At 38.8% G+C, this 15,369-nt stretch overlaps 1 protein-coding gene across 3 annotated transcripts in view; it reads left to right on the forward strand.

The window, feature by feature from the left end:
• The window catches only part of CCDC50 (coiled-coil domain containing 50), a 75,214-nt gene that overhangs the window by 31,898 nt on the left and 27,947 nt on the right, over positions 1 to 15,369 (forward strand). For all 3 annotated transcript variants that reach the window (XM_019626145.1, XM_019626147.1, XM_019626146.1), the window contains exons 2-5: positions 202 to 264; positions 1,110 to 1,236; positions 5,882 to 5,972; positions 14,452 to 14,563. In XM_019626145.1, coding sequence (XP_019481690.1) covers positions 202 to 264; positions 1,110 to 1,236; positions 5,882 to 5,972; positions 14,452 to 14,563 — 393 coding nt within the window. The remainder of the gene's footprint in view (positions 1 to 201; positions 265 to 1,109; positions 1,237 to 5,881; positions 5,973 to 14,451; positions 14,564 to 15,369) is intronic.

The following is a 15,369-nucleotide window of genomic DNA, read 5'->3' on the forward strand; positions in this document are numbered from 1 at the left end:
GCACTGAGCAGGCACGATGTAGATTTTTGTGGATGAAGACTTAGTACTAACTAGTCACAGTTTTGTGCAATGCCAGTTCTAAACTTGACCCTCCTAAAATATTAGAATTGACTTCTTGAAGTAAACCAAATGCTTTTCTTTTTATGTTAAAACACTGTTAATGACCCTTCCTGCCTGCTCTCGCTCCCTCACCTTCTGCAGTGTGTCGAGATTTTGCTGTCCTGGAGGACCACACCCTGGCCCACAGCCTGCAGGAACAAGAGAGTGAGTAAAGGCCCTCATTTGTGCTCCTTCAGTTTCCTTCTTGTTAGTGGTATCCTGAGGCAGGTTTCTTAGGGTGAGACAGAGAGAACAGTCACCAGGCTGCACCACCCGTCCATCTGAGGCATTGATTTATCTAGCAGCTGACACCTGGGTGAAGAATGACGTTCTAGGTATTTTGAAGTATGGCAGCTGCCAGGGATTAGAAGACTGTTGGATAAATTGGAGGAAAAGAGGGACTTGAACCTTTTCCCTTTAGTGTTATAGGAGGGAGACACAGGTAATTCATGTGTCTGGGGTGTGTAGACGGCTTTCGTAGGGATCTATTTCTTCCCCTAAAATAGAGGCCTGCACACCTTTTTCCAGACAATGATGGTAATCTAGACTGTGGATTTTTCTGAATATTTATGTATGTAATTTTGGAAAGTAAATCTTAAGTTACATGGGTTGTACAAAAGTATGTATTTGTGAATGTGTAATTTGTGAAGAATTAATTCATGTGTCAATATAAAAATTAAGTATTGAAAAGTATAGTTTATAAATAGAGTGGCAACTTGTAGAGCAGAAAGAACACCGGCCCTGGCTTTAGAATATTTATGTAGAAGTCCTGGCGCTGCCACTGTTTTGCCACATGACCAAAGGCAAATTACTTAACCTTTCAGACCCTCTTTTTACTTAATGAAAAGATGGGAATGATAATTCCTGTGTTGCCTATTATACAGCGTTATTGAGAGCATAAAATAAAATGACGGATGTGAAGCTTTTTAATGGAAAAGTTTTTCTTAAATTTATTATTAGGTTTAATAAGCCAAAGCGTGGTAATTTCTGTCTTCAATCTTTCTGTCCAGTTGAGCATCATTTGGCATCAAACATTCAGCGGAACCGTTTGGTCCAGCATGATCTCCAGGTGGCTAAGCAGCTCCAGGAGGAAGACCTGAAAGCTCAGGCCCAGCTTCAGAAGCGCTACAAGGACCTGTGAGGATTTGGGGAGTCGGGGGGCCTTGGGCCAGGACTGCTTTTCTCTAGAGCCAGCAACGGGGTGGGGAAGGGGGACACCCTCCTTCTGTTCCTCTGAGGCCTCTATCAGATTACACACTGTGTGTGTGTGTGTGTGTGTGTGTGTGTGTGTGTGTGTGTCTGTGTATGTGTCTGTCCGTGTGTGTGTGTCTGTCTGTGTATGTGTCTGTCCGTGTGTGTGTGTGTGTGTGTCCGTGTCCGTCCATTTGTCCGTCCTTTCCTTTGATTTGGAAAATTGTCTTTACTGTTGGAGCACTTGACTAGGTTTGGGGACATGAGGTGTAAACTGACCATTTTAGTTGTGTGACTTTGAGCCATGCGGTCCACCTGTTTTCCTCCCCTGCAACATGGGAAAGATGAGTTCTGTCCCTTCTGCCTCACAGGTTGGGGGATCCAGTGAAACACTGGATATGAGAGAGCTTGATGAGTTGTGTGGGGTTCCTTTATTTCCCAGCTGTGTTTGCTGCTCTTCTTTTCCTTGAACTCCTTGCTTTCAGGTAGAGGCAGAATCTTCTGGAAAGCTCTGAATCGTACATTCAGTCCTCTCCATAGCTTCAGTGTCTGGCGAGAGTTCTTTCTCAGTCTCCTTTAATAGTTAAATAAGTGGAGAGATCATATGTAAATTCTCTTCCAGCACAATTACTTGTTATTTTTCAGTGTTAGAACTCACAGGGTGCATAACTTCTTGAAGAGCGCTCTTATACCTAAATCTCTAGTGGTGGATTTAACTACAAGATACCGTTTTGAGGAGGAAGGGGTAGAGGAAGAATTGAAAGGACCCCTCAATTTATTTCAGTTGTCATGTTTAAATAAACAGGAAAGCCTATTGTTTGTTGCCTTTGAGGAAGGGTCTTTCTAGTTTATTATTGGAGGAGAGGACTTCATAATTTTTGTTCAGCTTTCTTATTTTGTAAATAAACATTTTTGTTGACTCTTGCTATGCCTGACACCATGAAAGGCGTGGGCGAGCACAGATAGGAAAAAACGTAGCCTTTGTGTATAAGGGCCTCAGGAAGATACTCTGAACTTTCTATATGTAGAGATACATGCATGAGGCATGGAGAATTGAATAGTAAATGTCACGCCTATGAAGAGAGAAGAGTCAGGGAAAACCATCCCAACACAGGCGATGTAGTTAATCTGAACCTTGATGGTTAATTAAGAGTTTAGAGTGATAATTTGGGAAAACCTTTCTAGCTAGAGGGAGGGGCATGATTAAAGGTCAGAGGTAAAATAACCCGGAATCTCATGGTAGCTGCAAGATGTTCAGTAGTGCTGGAGTATGGTTAGGGGTATAGGTAGGAGGTGAGGCAGGAGGTAGTCAAAAGCTGGACCAAAAGGTCACAGAACTTATGTTAAGGAATTTATGCTTTGTAAATTTTATATTATAAATAATAGAGAACCATTGAAGGAGTTTTAGATTTTCATTAGTGGCCTACTCTGGATGCTAGGTAGGTAAAGGATTAGAGGGGGCAAGATTGAAGGGAGCTATTGAGCGAGCAGTGGTCAAATTAGGAGATGATGAGGCTTGAATGAGGATAGTGGGTGATAGAAATACAGAAACGAGGGGCCTATGAGGCCTGGATTTAGGGTAGTGTTAATGGAGTCAGAAGAGAGAGATTTGAGATGTGTAGAGGTTTGATGTCACAGAGTTAAGATGAGAGCCAGAGCTAGAAGTTTCCGCAGTTCTAAATTATTGTCTTTTGTTAGTCACAGTGCCCTGTCATGAAAGCCAGTTCTGAGATTGGTGTAGAAGTTTAAGATCCTGGATTAGGGAAATTATATTGAGTATAATGAGATTATTGAGAGAAAATCGAGACAAAATACTATAAACAATAAATCAGATTTGGAGAGAAGAATCAGGTATTATATTTCTGTCTGGGACTTCAGGATTTTGGAGGTATTTCTGGCTGAAAAAAGTTAAGTTAGAAAGGACGTTTTTTAATTTTCACATCCTGGTAGTCTTGACTGTTAAACATCAAGGGAAAGATTAAATGATGGAAACCTTTTACCCAGTTTGGGTCCTGGGTCCCCTGTTTGTTAAGATCGGTGACTACTTTCTCACTTGATTTTGCTTCCTCAGGAGTCCATATAATAAGCTAAGTGAACTAGAACTAGTTTTCCTTGGAAAAATGGTTTGAAATAATTAAGCTCAGCTTAAACTTCATTTCTTTATTTTCTATACTAGGAGATACAGCTTATTATGTCCCTTGTGACCTATAACACTTCATTTGGATTTGCCTTCTCTACAGTGGGTTCTGCTTTCTTCCCTTCTGTTATCACCTTGCATGTAGTCGGAGTTGCTTCCTCCTATGCAGATTTTACATTAATCTGGGAGAGCCAGGCTCTAGAGAAGTCTTTGAAAACTAAGACCATAATTTTGTTTGTGGTTCTTAATTATTTGAAGTGAGTGCATAAAAGGAGGATATATTAGTAAAAATTGTTACAAGTAGATTTTTGTTTATTTTCAGTTTTTTGGCTTGAATGCTTAAGAATCCTAGACTGTTAGACCTAAAATATGAAGTCATTCCTTCTAAAAACTTTTATATCTGATAAGATGACATGAGAGGACATGATTCACTAGCAGGACCAGAAATCAAATCTGCAGATATCTTATCCAGTGGTTTTCCTACTAACTCTAAAAAAATCTAACATCTCTGACTGTTACTGACCTCAGGTTTGGCCACTTGCCACTCGTGAGCCAGTGATTGAAAGACAAGGGTTGATGGAAAGAAAAGTAGGTTTATTCAAAATGTTGGCATTCCGGGAAGATGGCAGACTCCTGTCTCAAAGGCCACCTTCCCGGTTCCTTGAACGGTCAAGGAGTTTTATAGGTAGACAAGAACAGAACAAAGGAAAGGGGAGTTAGTCATGCGACCCTTTGGGGCTGACATCTGGGGAGAACGTCCCCTGGGGTCCAATTTGTCCCATGATGGTTATCTCGAACCCAGTCTTAGGGGTGATTCATATGTCATCTGACAGAAAAGCACAGTCCAGAATTGCAGCCTGGTTGCTGGTGCCCAGATGACGGAAGGCTGACTCAGTTTCTTTCAAGTCAGCGTTCTGGGGATTAATAAGATTAAACGACGTATGCATGTAGCCTCAAGGAAACATAGTTGTTGAATCAGGTAGGAGGGAAAGAAGAAAGAAGAAAAAGAAAAGAAAACTAAATTGTTATATTTTGAAAAGGACAGCATCACCCTTACATGACCTGTGCTCTCTGTCTTGTATCCTTTCCCCCTTTTCTGTCTTGTGTGTGCACACATACCCACGTGTGCGCTCATCTGCTTCCACCTTCATCACCTATTTCCAAACATGTTGAAAGTGGTCATTTCCTTATACAAATGAGAATTATTTTTATTGTTTCATCTTATCTGTCAGCTTTGTTTAGAATATGTGGTTTCCAATTTCTCCAGAGAGGTTAGGATATTGCCACCCCGCACCCAACACTTTTCAGTTACAAAAGACTGCCATTAAACATGGAATACGCAACCAAGACTGAGATTCATTGTGTATTTTAAGTTCAACTTGCAGGGGAAGACTAAGAGGATATATTGGTTTAGGAAATGAGCAAGATATAAAAATCACAAATGTAATTTTATTCCAGCATCTTTTTAGATAGTAAACTCTAAGCGTGTTTATGTTCACCTTTCCTAGCTAACAGTTTTGTGTGAAGGTTAGCTCCCCAGAGCCATTGTATTCTAGAATTTTAAGCTGCCCATTGACTTGTAGCCATCTCTGGGAGAGCCAAACTCCTTTTTCTGTTGGAACGGCTGTTTTATTGGTGCTGATCTAAAGGATCTGTCTCTCCCACCAAAATGATTTGTCTTATTTCTCCCACCAAAATGAACACAGGATGAAGATTTATTCTTTTTTGTATTTTCAGTGTTGAGCATAGTGCCGGGACCATAGAAGGTGTTTAAATTTTTGTTGAATTCATGAATGCCAAAACAAAACTATGGTAGCAGCAATGTTACATGTTTGGTTTTCTTAGTGGCCAGAGTGTTAAGAAAACTGGTATCAGTCAGAGAGGTTTCTGTTGGGGACAGAAGCTGAGGGATATACATTGCCCCCCCCCGCCCTTTTTCAAAGCACTATTGAAATCGAAAATAAAATCTAATTAAAAAAATCTAAAAATCATTTTAAAGCCATACCCCACCCTCTCTAGGTGACCACAGTGTTATTGACATTTGAGTGAGCTCGCTGTCAGTGTTTTTCTACGTATTCGGATGTTTGTGGACATTAACCTCATAGCCTGCATCTCCTGTGCAGAATCATGAGAAAACTTGCCTGTCCCTGTAGAGTGGTCCTGGTTGGGTGAACGATGTGGCAGGACAGAAAAAGCATGGAGCTTTCCAGTGTCGTGTCTGGGGGTCAGATTCTGATTCTGCCACTTATTTTCTCTGTGATCTTAGGAAAATGATTTCACTACTAGGGGCCTCAGTTTTCTCACCTGTAAGTTGTGACAAAATCGACCTGTTTGTATCATTGTTGTGAGGATTAAGTGAGATAAAAATGTGCACTGGCTCATAGTGAGTATTCTGTAAGTTGGGTTATTTTTCCTTATTTTCTTTATTCACGTTATTTCTATCTTTGTTTTTAGTGAGCAACAAGACTGTGAAATTGCTCAGGAAATCCAGGAGAAGCTGGCTATTGAGGCAGAGAGACGCCGCATCCAGGAGAAGAAGGATGAGGTACCGCCTGGTCAACGCCCTCCCCCGATGGGGACGGGCTGCCCCAGTCTGCAGCAGTTACTGCCTGCATTCACGGGCTCAGCGTAGGATTGCTGCATGGGTGGCAGAACTCTCCTCTCGGGGCGCATAGTCCCAAGTATTGCCTTCCAGCACCGCTCTTTACTGTCCCTAGATCAGTTGTGTAAGTGGTGAAATCTTAAAAGATGATAATGGATGCTTTCACATAAAGGGTGAATTAGTTTCCTAGGGCTGCTGAAACAAATTACCACAAACTTGGTGGCTTACGACAGGAGACACTATTCTCTCACAGTTCTGGAAGCTAGATATTGAAACCAAGGTTTTGGCAGGGCCATCTTACCAAAGGTCCTTCTTTGCCTCTTCCTAGCTTCTGGTGGCTCCGGACAGTCTTTGGCATTCCTTGGCCAGTAGCTGCATCACTTCAGTCTCTTCTTCCGTTGTCACGTGGCCTTATTCCCTGTAGCTGTGTGTTCTCTAGTTTTCTTATAAGAACACCAGTCATTGGAGTGAGGACCCACCCTAACCCAGTATGATCTCTTCTTAACTAATTACATCTGCTTAGACCCTATTTCCAAATAAAGTCATATTCCAAACTTCTTGGTAGAAATGAGTGTTTAGGGCACACTCTTCAACCCAATATAGTGTGTCTATCTGAGGTTATTCCCACAAGTTTAGTGAGAGCAGAGCTTAAGTGTCATCAACTGAAAGGCTAGGATCAGTCATTGCTCTAACTCTGTTTTGTTAGTGGTTTCACTCTCCTGTGATACGCTGGCTCAAAGCACTAATCCGTTTGATTCTGTATATATTTTTAAATTGTACTGTTTTTGGAGCCAAAAATAACTAAAACTAGCAATAGTGTTTGGTTTGTAAGAAGACTTGAATATGTGATTAACTTACTTGCTTTTGTGTTATGTTTCCAGCATTTTTTACAGTTTCTTTTCACTTCGCACTGATTCTGTATCTGCCTTCTTTCATACCTATTGTGCTATTCTTGGCCACTGTCTTGATTTATACTAAGGAAGAAAATTATTTATCATTTTTAATAGTAGTAGAATGACCATATGATTTATTGTATCATCACAGATACTTCTCAAGGTTAAAGGGTACACTATTAATAATTACATAACCTGGGACTACCCTGGACTACCCGGCACCTATGATCACCCTATTAAACAGATAGGGTCCGGGTCATCAGTAAACTAGTGGACATGTACGGCTATTCCACTGAGCCGCCCTTGTTCCCATAGAACTCCTTGTTCATTGCCAGGTGAGTGTGAGACAGCTAGTATGAGTGTATGTAGCTGTTTCTTTAGGAAACAAAGCACGATTATGTGGTAATCAGAATTGCAAGTAAGAATTAGGGATTACTTTTTATCCTTCCTTTAATCAACACAGGACCTCTTTCTTACTACAGGATGTGTTGCCTCTCTATAGTCAAGACTTTGCTTTGGGGATGAAACTGGGAACTGAAAGAAGTGATTATATTTTGTAGACAGGAAAGCTTCTATTTAAAAAATAACAGAGTAATTAACTTGGCTTCTTATAAATGCTACTGGTGTCCTGTGATTTTTTTTTCCCCCCCTGTCAGGGAAAAACAGGATACAAAGAGAAACCAAAACACTTTAGTCATGTAGAATCTAAATAGCCATCACAATAAATCTCATGGCAGTACTATATAAAGTCAGCAGTGTAGTGAATCACTCCATTTTTCAGGTGAAGAAATTATATCTTGAAGAAGTAAGTGACTGGCTCCAAGCTAGAATAAGAAGCCAGAGAAAGGTCTGTACCATACAGGTCTCCTGACTGACTGCTTCTGACTTAGATACACTGTGATACAACATGAAACACATAGACTTTGGAGTGAGCTACTGTGGATTTGAATCTTAGCTGTTTAACTTTTAGCTGTGACTTTCAGTACCTCACCTAATTCTGTAGAAACTCAGGTTCCGAATTGGAGAAGTCATTATAATTGTACATACTTTAAAGGTTATGTTATGAGGTTTAAATGGAATCATTTTATAAGGCCTCTGGTACGTATTAAGCTAATAATTGCTCTTAACTTTTCACTGTTTGCAAGGTGTTTTCCTCACCATTCTGCTCTTTATAGCAACTCTGATTTCTCTTATAGAGTGATATGTGATACATTGGTGGGGGGGGGGCAAAATAAACAGGCTTAAGTATATTCAAATATAGTGTGATTTGACTTATCGTTAACCATTTATTTGTCCTTACGAGCCTCCCACTACCTTGTCTTCTACTATTTGACCTACTGAAGTGATCCCCCTGCCCCAGTACAGTGGAGAGATTAAATGAGAATTCTAGTTGTGAAGATTTAGTGAGGCTAGCCTTTAAAAAGTCCTTTCAGACTTTTCGACTTCTCAACTGAAGTGTTAGATTAGAAGAAGAGGGCTTTCATCATTGAAAAATGTGAGTCTCAGCTGACAGGTATGTTAATTTTAAATGAACAAAATTTGCATCAGTAAAGTTTACCACTGAAGAATGTACTAAGTTGGACAGTTAAGTTTGTGAACTGATCCTAAAAAAAGTGCTACATACCTCATTGCTGAATATCACTATGGTCACCTTCGAAGTACTCCTCTTAGGAAGCTATACACCTACCAATGCCTAGTTCACCTTTCAAAGCAATTTTGGAACTCTCTTTCTGGAATGGCCATCAGAGCTGTTGTCGTATTACCCTTGATGTCCTGAATGTCATCAAAATGTCTTCCTTTCAGTGGTTCCTTTATCTTCGGGTAAAGAAGTGATTGGGGGCCAGAACAGGTGGGTAGGGAGGGCGTTCCAATAGTTATTTGCTTACTGGCTGAAAACTCCCTCACAGACAGTGCTGTGCGAGTTGGTGCATTGTCGTGATACAAGAGCCATGAATTGTTGGCAAAAAGTTCAGGTCGTCTAACTTTTTCATGCAGCCTTTTCAGCACTTCGAATAGTAAACTTGGTTAACTGTTTGTCCAGTTGGTACAAATTCATAATGAATAATCCCTCTGATATCAAAAAAGGTTAGCAACATGGTTGTAACAGTTCGCGAACTTAATTGTCAGACCTGGTAGGATAATGCTAATTTGTTTATTTTAGTCCTAGGTACCTCAGAGGAGACAGAGACAGTGGCGCTAAGTTTTCTGACCAATGCTTAAAAAAGCATTGCCTGTTATTCATGTGTTGCCCTGATTATTTTATTTTTCTCTCTATGCTCGTCTACTTCCTGTAAAGTCCTCTTAGCTAGTAATTTTTTATTCAACAGCAGGGCTATGGAAAATTCCTCTTTGGAGTTGTCTCCAAAATCTCTTCTTTTAGAGATTTTTAGGGTCAACTCGCTTAGGTCTTTTATAATTCCCCAAAACAACCAGATGTAGAATCCAAGGCTCCTTTACTCTTGGGACAGAGTTTTTTGTGTTTTTTTTTGTTTGTTTGTTTGTTTGTTTTCTGAACAACATTTTATAGGAGAAGTAAGAGTTATATAACTTTGTGTGGGTGAATTAAGATGTCTAGCTTTGTTGTGGGATAATTTTATTGTGCCTTTTAACAGAGCACAGATATAAAGAAAGTAGCATTTTCTTTCAGGGAGACAGATGTTGAAAAGTTAAAGAAAAAAATCTTTTGTATTCTTAACCAGAATTGTGGCTTCTCCCCTTTCTCCCTGTTTCCCTGTCCCCCTCTTTTCTCTCTCTCTCTCCCTACTTTCCTTCTTCCTTCCTTCTCCTTTTTCTTTTTAAACTGTTAAACAGTGTCTTGAATATAGTAGTTACATTTCTTTCTAGGCGCTCTGTTGGAAGGGCTTATAGCTTTTGAGAACACTGGACTGTATGAGTTTGTGATTAGTAGAAGTGGGCTAATTTCACTGGGTTCTTTCTGTTGATCACAGCATACGCATTTGTCAGTGTTGTTTAATAAAGCCAAGGAATGTGTGTTTAGTTTGTTTTAACTTATTCTTAAATAAAACTTTAAGTTTGTTTGTGTGTGTGTGTGTGTGTGTGTGTGTATGTGAATATCTGTAGCTATACATATGTGTGTCTTTGAACCTAGATCCAAATATATGTGGATGAGAAACTATTTTAGGGAGAAAAACTTTCTTTTTTTTTTTGCTTAAGCAAACAGCATGGCCAACCATGTTAGGAAAAGTTTGTGGCACTAGTCCAGCAATTCGAAGCCATTTATACTATAAACTGCTCAGGGATATATTTAGTAACCAATTTACATTTAAAATTAACCTAGTGTGAACCATAGTACTTTTTTTATAGCATTCTGAAAGTGATTAGAATTTCATGTTCTAGAAGAATTTTATATAAGTTGGTAGGTAATATTTAGAGAATAGCTCAAATAGCAATACATTTAGCTACTAAATTTTTTTCCTATGTTTTGAGACTTTAAAAATCAGTTTGTACATAAATGTCCAGAAAAGGAGAGTGAACAGGAGGCTTCTGACTGAGACAGTTCTTCTCTATTCTTACCCTATTTATACTAATGTTTAAACATCCACAGAATTTGTATTATTTTGTGTTCCTGGTCTTACAGAGTAACTCTTTTGGGGTTATACCTGCTTTGCGTTCCCTACTGAGTTAGATGTCAATATATTAATTGCTAGCTAATAAAGAATTTAGCAATCTAATGGAGTGGCTCTTTTTCTTTTTCTTTGCAACGGTCATTTGATAATCACAACTTTAGATCTCCTTTAGATTGTTTTTATACCCGGGATTTCCCTGGGGAGAAGTAACCCTGACATAAAGTCATATAAACCATAACAATACCCTAAGGAGTCTAACACGGTGGTTCAGTAATTTGTCACCCACCTGAGAAAGATGTGCCAGGCTCTCTGGGCTTTACTGCACCTTGTAGGCATGATGCCTCCCTCAGAGCACTCACCTTTGCACTCTTACATTATGTCAGTATTTGCTTCTAACACTAGATAGACAAGCACTTTCAGGATATTGACCATATCTTGTTTCTCTACAGATCTGTAGCAGGATGTTTGGCCCATTGAAGAGGGTCAGTAAATCGATGTTTTCATTAAAGAGACTTTCTTCTGCATTCTAGGGATCTTTAACTATGCCCTTCCTTATGCTCATAGCTGCAGATTTTTCAGAGTTGGGGGAGCTTGGATAACAGAAAAAGGAGAGGTGAAATATAGTAGTAAATTCTTATTTCGATAAAAGTATTTACTAGAAAGTCTTCTATGTATCAGAGCTCCTCTCTGCATACTAGCCCAAAGTACGTCTATCTAAAGAATATGATTAATTAAATCTCATTGAAAATGACGTCAAAAGGGTTTATGTGTTCTTTGAGATTTGTTTTCCCAAGTTATGTTTTATGGAACACTAATTCCATAAGCTTTATATTTTTTATGTAAAAAAAAAAGGGCTTCTGTCACAAAGTAAATTTTGAAATTCATGGGTTCCAGGAAGATAACAGGTTGTTTTTGTTTTTGTTTTAAATCAGAGTTGTGAAATATACTCCTGTGTGTTTTAAATAGTTAGGTATAATATATACTTTCTGCTGAATGCTTTGAGGTTTTTTGGAGAACATTTTGAGACCAATGTGTTCTCAGGAACAGGGCTTGGAAATCCTGTTCTAGACTAATCTTTAAGAGGAAGGAAGCTAAGGACCAAGGAGGTTGTTTATGTCATGGGTGACTAAGCTACATCCAAGCATTGTGACTAACAGTTGCCATCTTTAGCTTGTTTCAGGGAAAATGCTTTATACCAAAATCACCTAACAGAACTCGTTACACAGTAATGTTGGAAAGCAGGGAGGAGAATTGACTTGGGCTAAACCACAGTTATATTATAGCTGCAATTTTCCATTGAATTCTTTATTCTTTCCCTCCTTAAGCCTAGCTGACCTTTGTTCTCACCCGGAAAAAACTTTTCTTACTGAAAAAAGAGCTGAGGGCTTAAAAGAGCCAAATGTTTGGGTGCTGAGGTACATGACACATTACGATTATTATTTTTCTTCTTGATTAAAATCACTTCTTTGACTAGCTAATACATTGTGAAGAAGGGATTGTCAGTCCTTGTTTCTCTCCTGGGTCTTCACACTGAGGAGGCAGCTTATTACTTACTACGGGTATATATGTATTAGGACTAAATTCAATAGCAGGAAAACACTGATAAAGGTCCCTGGTGTGTAGTTTAATAATTTCTGCTAGCAGTTGGATCTGCTCATTTTCTTTATAGTTTTACTCAGTTATAGCAAGGGAAATTTTTTTCTTTTCTGTATTGCAAACCACTTAGGAAAATGTAATGTCGAGTGCATTAAACATGACAACTCAGGGAGGTGTTTGCGTTTTTACTTCTTCAGTAAAAAGTGTAGGAATTTGGGAAATACTAGTATAAAAGATGCTAGTTTGGGGAGAACAAGTTATCTTCCCACCTCTCTCTATTTTCTTAACTGATTGATGTATTGCTTTGTAAGACATCAAATGTAATGAACTTGGCACTGTGGCTGGCATGTGGTAACACTCACAGTTTTATTAAAATGATGCATGAGGGAGTCAATACATTTGACTTTAAGATTGAGTAGTCTAAACTCTTCACTGTACAGGTAAAGATTTTAAGCTCAAAGAAATTTATTTTATAGTTAATGTTTCTTTCCCAATGTCTCTAAAGCATCTCTGGCTTAAACTGGAAGGGAAAAGAAAATCATCTTAACTTTCAGACGTAGGGTTTTTTTTTAATCGAAGTATTAGAAATTCAGATTTCTTTGCATGAAAATTATACTTGTGTTAAGTAGGATTATGTTCTTTACCTCTTACTCTTGCAACATTTTGTGAGTGCACACTGAAGTGTCTTAACACTATAGCATTGGTTTTTTTGTAGATTATTTATCAAATCACACACACACACACACACACACACACACACACACACACACACCTACACCTTTCACACAGTTCTATGAGAAACTTCCAGCATAGCAATCAGTTAAAGGCAATATGTTAATACTGTATTTATAAGTTTGAATGTAGGCATTTATTGAATATAAAGTCCAATTTGTAAGGCTGTTTCAATGAACATTAAAATTTGAGTATATGAATAATCATTGCTAATTTACCTAGCCTCCACATCCAAATTATTTCTACACTGATGTGAAAGAAATTGATTTCTTCATTTGAATTTTTTTTTAGGTTTGCCTTGTGGTCTTAGTATTCTCTTTAGTTTGAATTAATCAGAAGATTGCAAAAGGAAGCATAGTAATTCTAGTTTCAGAATTTAAGTCATTAACATTTAAGCATGTCTTGTATTCCTTATTTTAAATATAAAGAAGTAAGCACCTCAAACCACCTGTGATTGTTATTACTGTTGCGCCATTGAGTATTGTTGCTGTATTTGTATGAGCCTTTTAAGAATCTGATGACAGCTATGGATTTTCTCTCCGAAAAAGTATATATGAACAAAGTTTATGTGCTATTTTATGGGGCTTTTATAGAAATAATCTTCCGATTCAGAACACTGTCACTCTTCAGCTCAAAACATTTAGTAGTGCTTCATCCCTTATATTCTAGACTCCATTCAGACTTAAGGTTGTCTATAGGGAATGCCTATGCTTCAGCCTTAGACTTTCCTAGCCTCACCTGTCTGCAACACTCCACATCCTGTGTTCTAATTGGACTATTGGTTGTTCCCTGCATTGATGTCCATGAAAACATTCATAATTTTGCTGATAATGTTCTCTCCTTACTTTGCCTGTTGGAATCTAGTTCTTTGTTCAAAACCTAACACAGATGCAAAGCTGTGCACTAATTCCTTTAAGCAGAAATAATACTCCCTTTTTGGTGCTCCCGTAGACATTTTTACCCTCCTTTTGAGGCATTTGTAAATTAGCTGCATTGTGGTTATTTGTATACACCTTTGTTTTTATATGGGGTGGTAATCTTTTGGGGGACAGGGTCAGAATGTTATTCATCACTCATTAACTACTAAAAACTTGCCTGAAAATGAAGCAGGAGGGAGACTGTTTTCTCTTTTTCAGTTACGACAGTGATACTGTAAAGCAAAGTCGAATCAGAATCAGCTGAAACTTCTTTTAAACAGTTTTAAAGTTAAATTGTAAAAACAATTTATCAAGTTCTACAGATTATTGCACCCTTCCTCACCCAGACTTACTGAATCACCAGCTTGGTTAAAGGGTCCACAAATACGAATTTTTAAAAGTTCTGTTGTATGACCAGCTTTAGGAATACTAAGCTTGAATGTCTTCAGATTGAGTTAGGTTTAAATTTCAATTAAGAAGAAAGCCTCTCCCTCTCTCATCTGGGTCATGTGCCGCTCCGTTGAGCAGTCAGTGGCATTTGAATTGCATGAGCTTAATGCCAGAAAGTCGGTAGAGTGGTAGACAGGCTGCCCAAAAAGTGTCGCAGTGGAATGTGGGCCTCTTGACCTGCAGGGTCACTCTGTGGAGTTCGTTCATGCTCTGGTAATGTTTATTTCCCTTCTCTCTCTTTTCGCAGGACATAGCTCGCCTTTTGCAAGAAAAGGAGTTACAGGAAGAGAAAAAGCGAAAGAAACACTTTCCGGAGTCCTCTGGAGCTTATGGAGAGAGTTACTGTTATGAAGATGGAGGTAACATAGCAGTGCCAACGTCATGACCTCTATCTTTAGATTCAACTGTGAGACACCCCTTTAAATTTGTCCATAAAGTGACGTGAAGGCCCATTCAGATTTGTGGCCAAATTCTGTCTGAATCTAATGGATTCATCTGTTCCTTAGTTGAGTGACCAGAGCCATTTTTATGGCTGTGAACATTTGAATATGGTCTTGTAAGATTTGGCATGCATATCTGCGCTATTGCCACTTGGAGTGCTGTCATTGCATTCTAACCACGTAGATGGCGGGAGGAGGGTGAGAAATGGCAGATGCGTCTCTGGGCTTGATCTTTCTCAAGGAAACCTGGGCACTGCTGATTTGAAGCAGCAGAGTGGCACAGATAATAAAGAAGGTTCAGCATACATCAGTTGTTGGACAACAACGCTTTTTTTCCTTCTTGTCTTTTAAACATAGACCAGTGGTTTGGCCTGCTGATAACAAAATTAAAATTTAAGATTCTCTGTTTATTTTTTTTGCTCTTGATGCTTTCTTTGTTACTTGATTACCATATAGAAAAATTTCTAAGGGAAAGCAGGTCCTTCAAAGTTTCCCGTCTCCAGTGCTTGCTTTCGCAGTATGGTGGTGGTGATGGTGTGGTGGTGGTGATTCTTTATCTTAAACATGTGTTGGGAAATGAGTATTTGCAAGTATTGTTCAGTCCTTTTTGAAACTCTGTCAAAGGAAAGACATTTCTGTAATTTGTAGTATGAGTATTGTAGTTCAGCTTGGAGACCATACTCAGGATAGCAAGTAAAGAAAATCTAAAGGCTGCTTCTAGAGAG

The sequence above is a fragment of the Hipposideros armiger genome, unplaced genomic scaffold (assembly GCF_001890085.2).
Source record: "Hipposideros armiger isolate ML-2016 unplaced genomic scaffold, ASM189008v1 scaffold_661, whole genome shotgun sequence".
Taxonomy (NCBI): domain Eukaryota; kingdom Metazoa; phylum Chordata; class Mammalia; order Chiroptera; family Hipposideridae; genus Hipposideros; species Hipposideros armiger.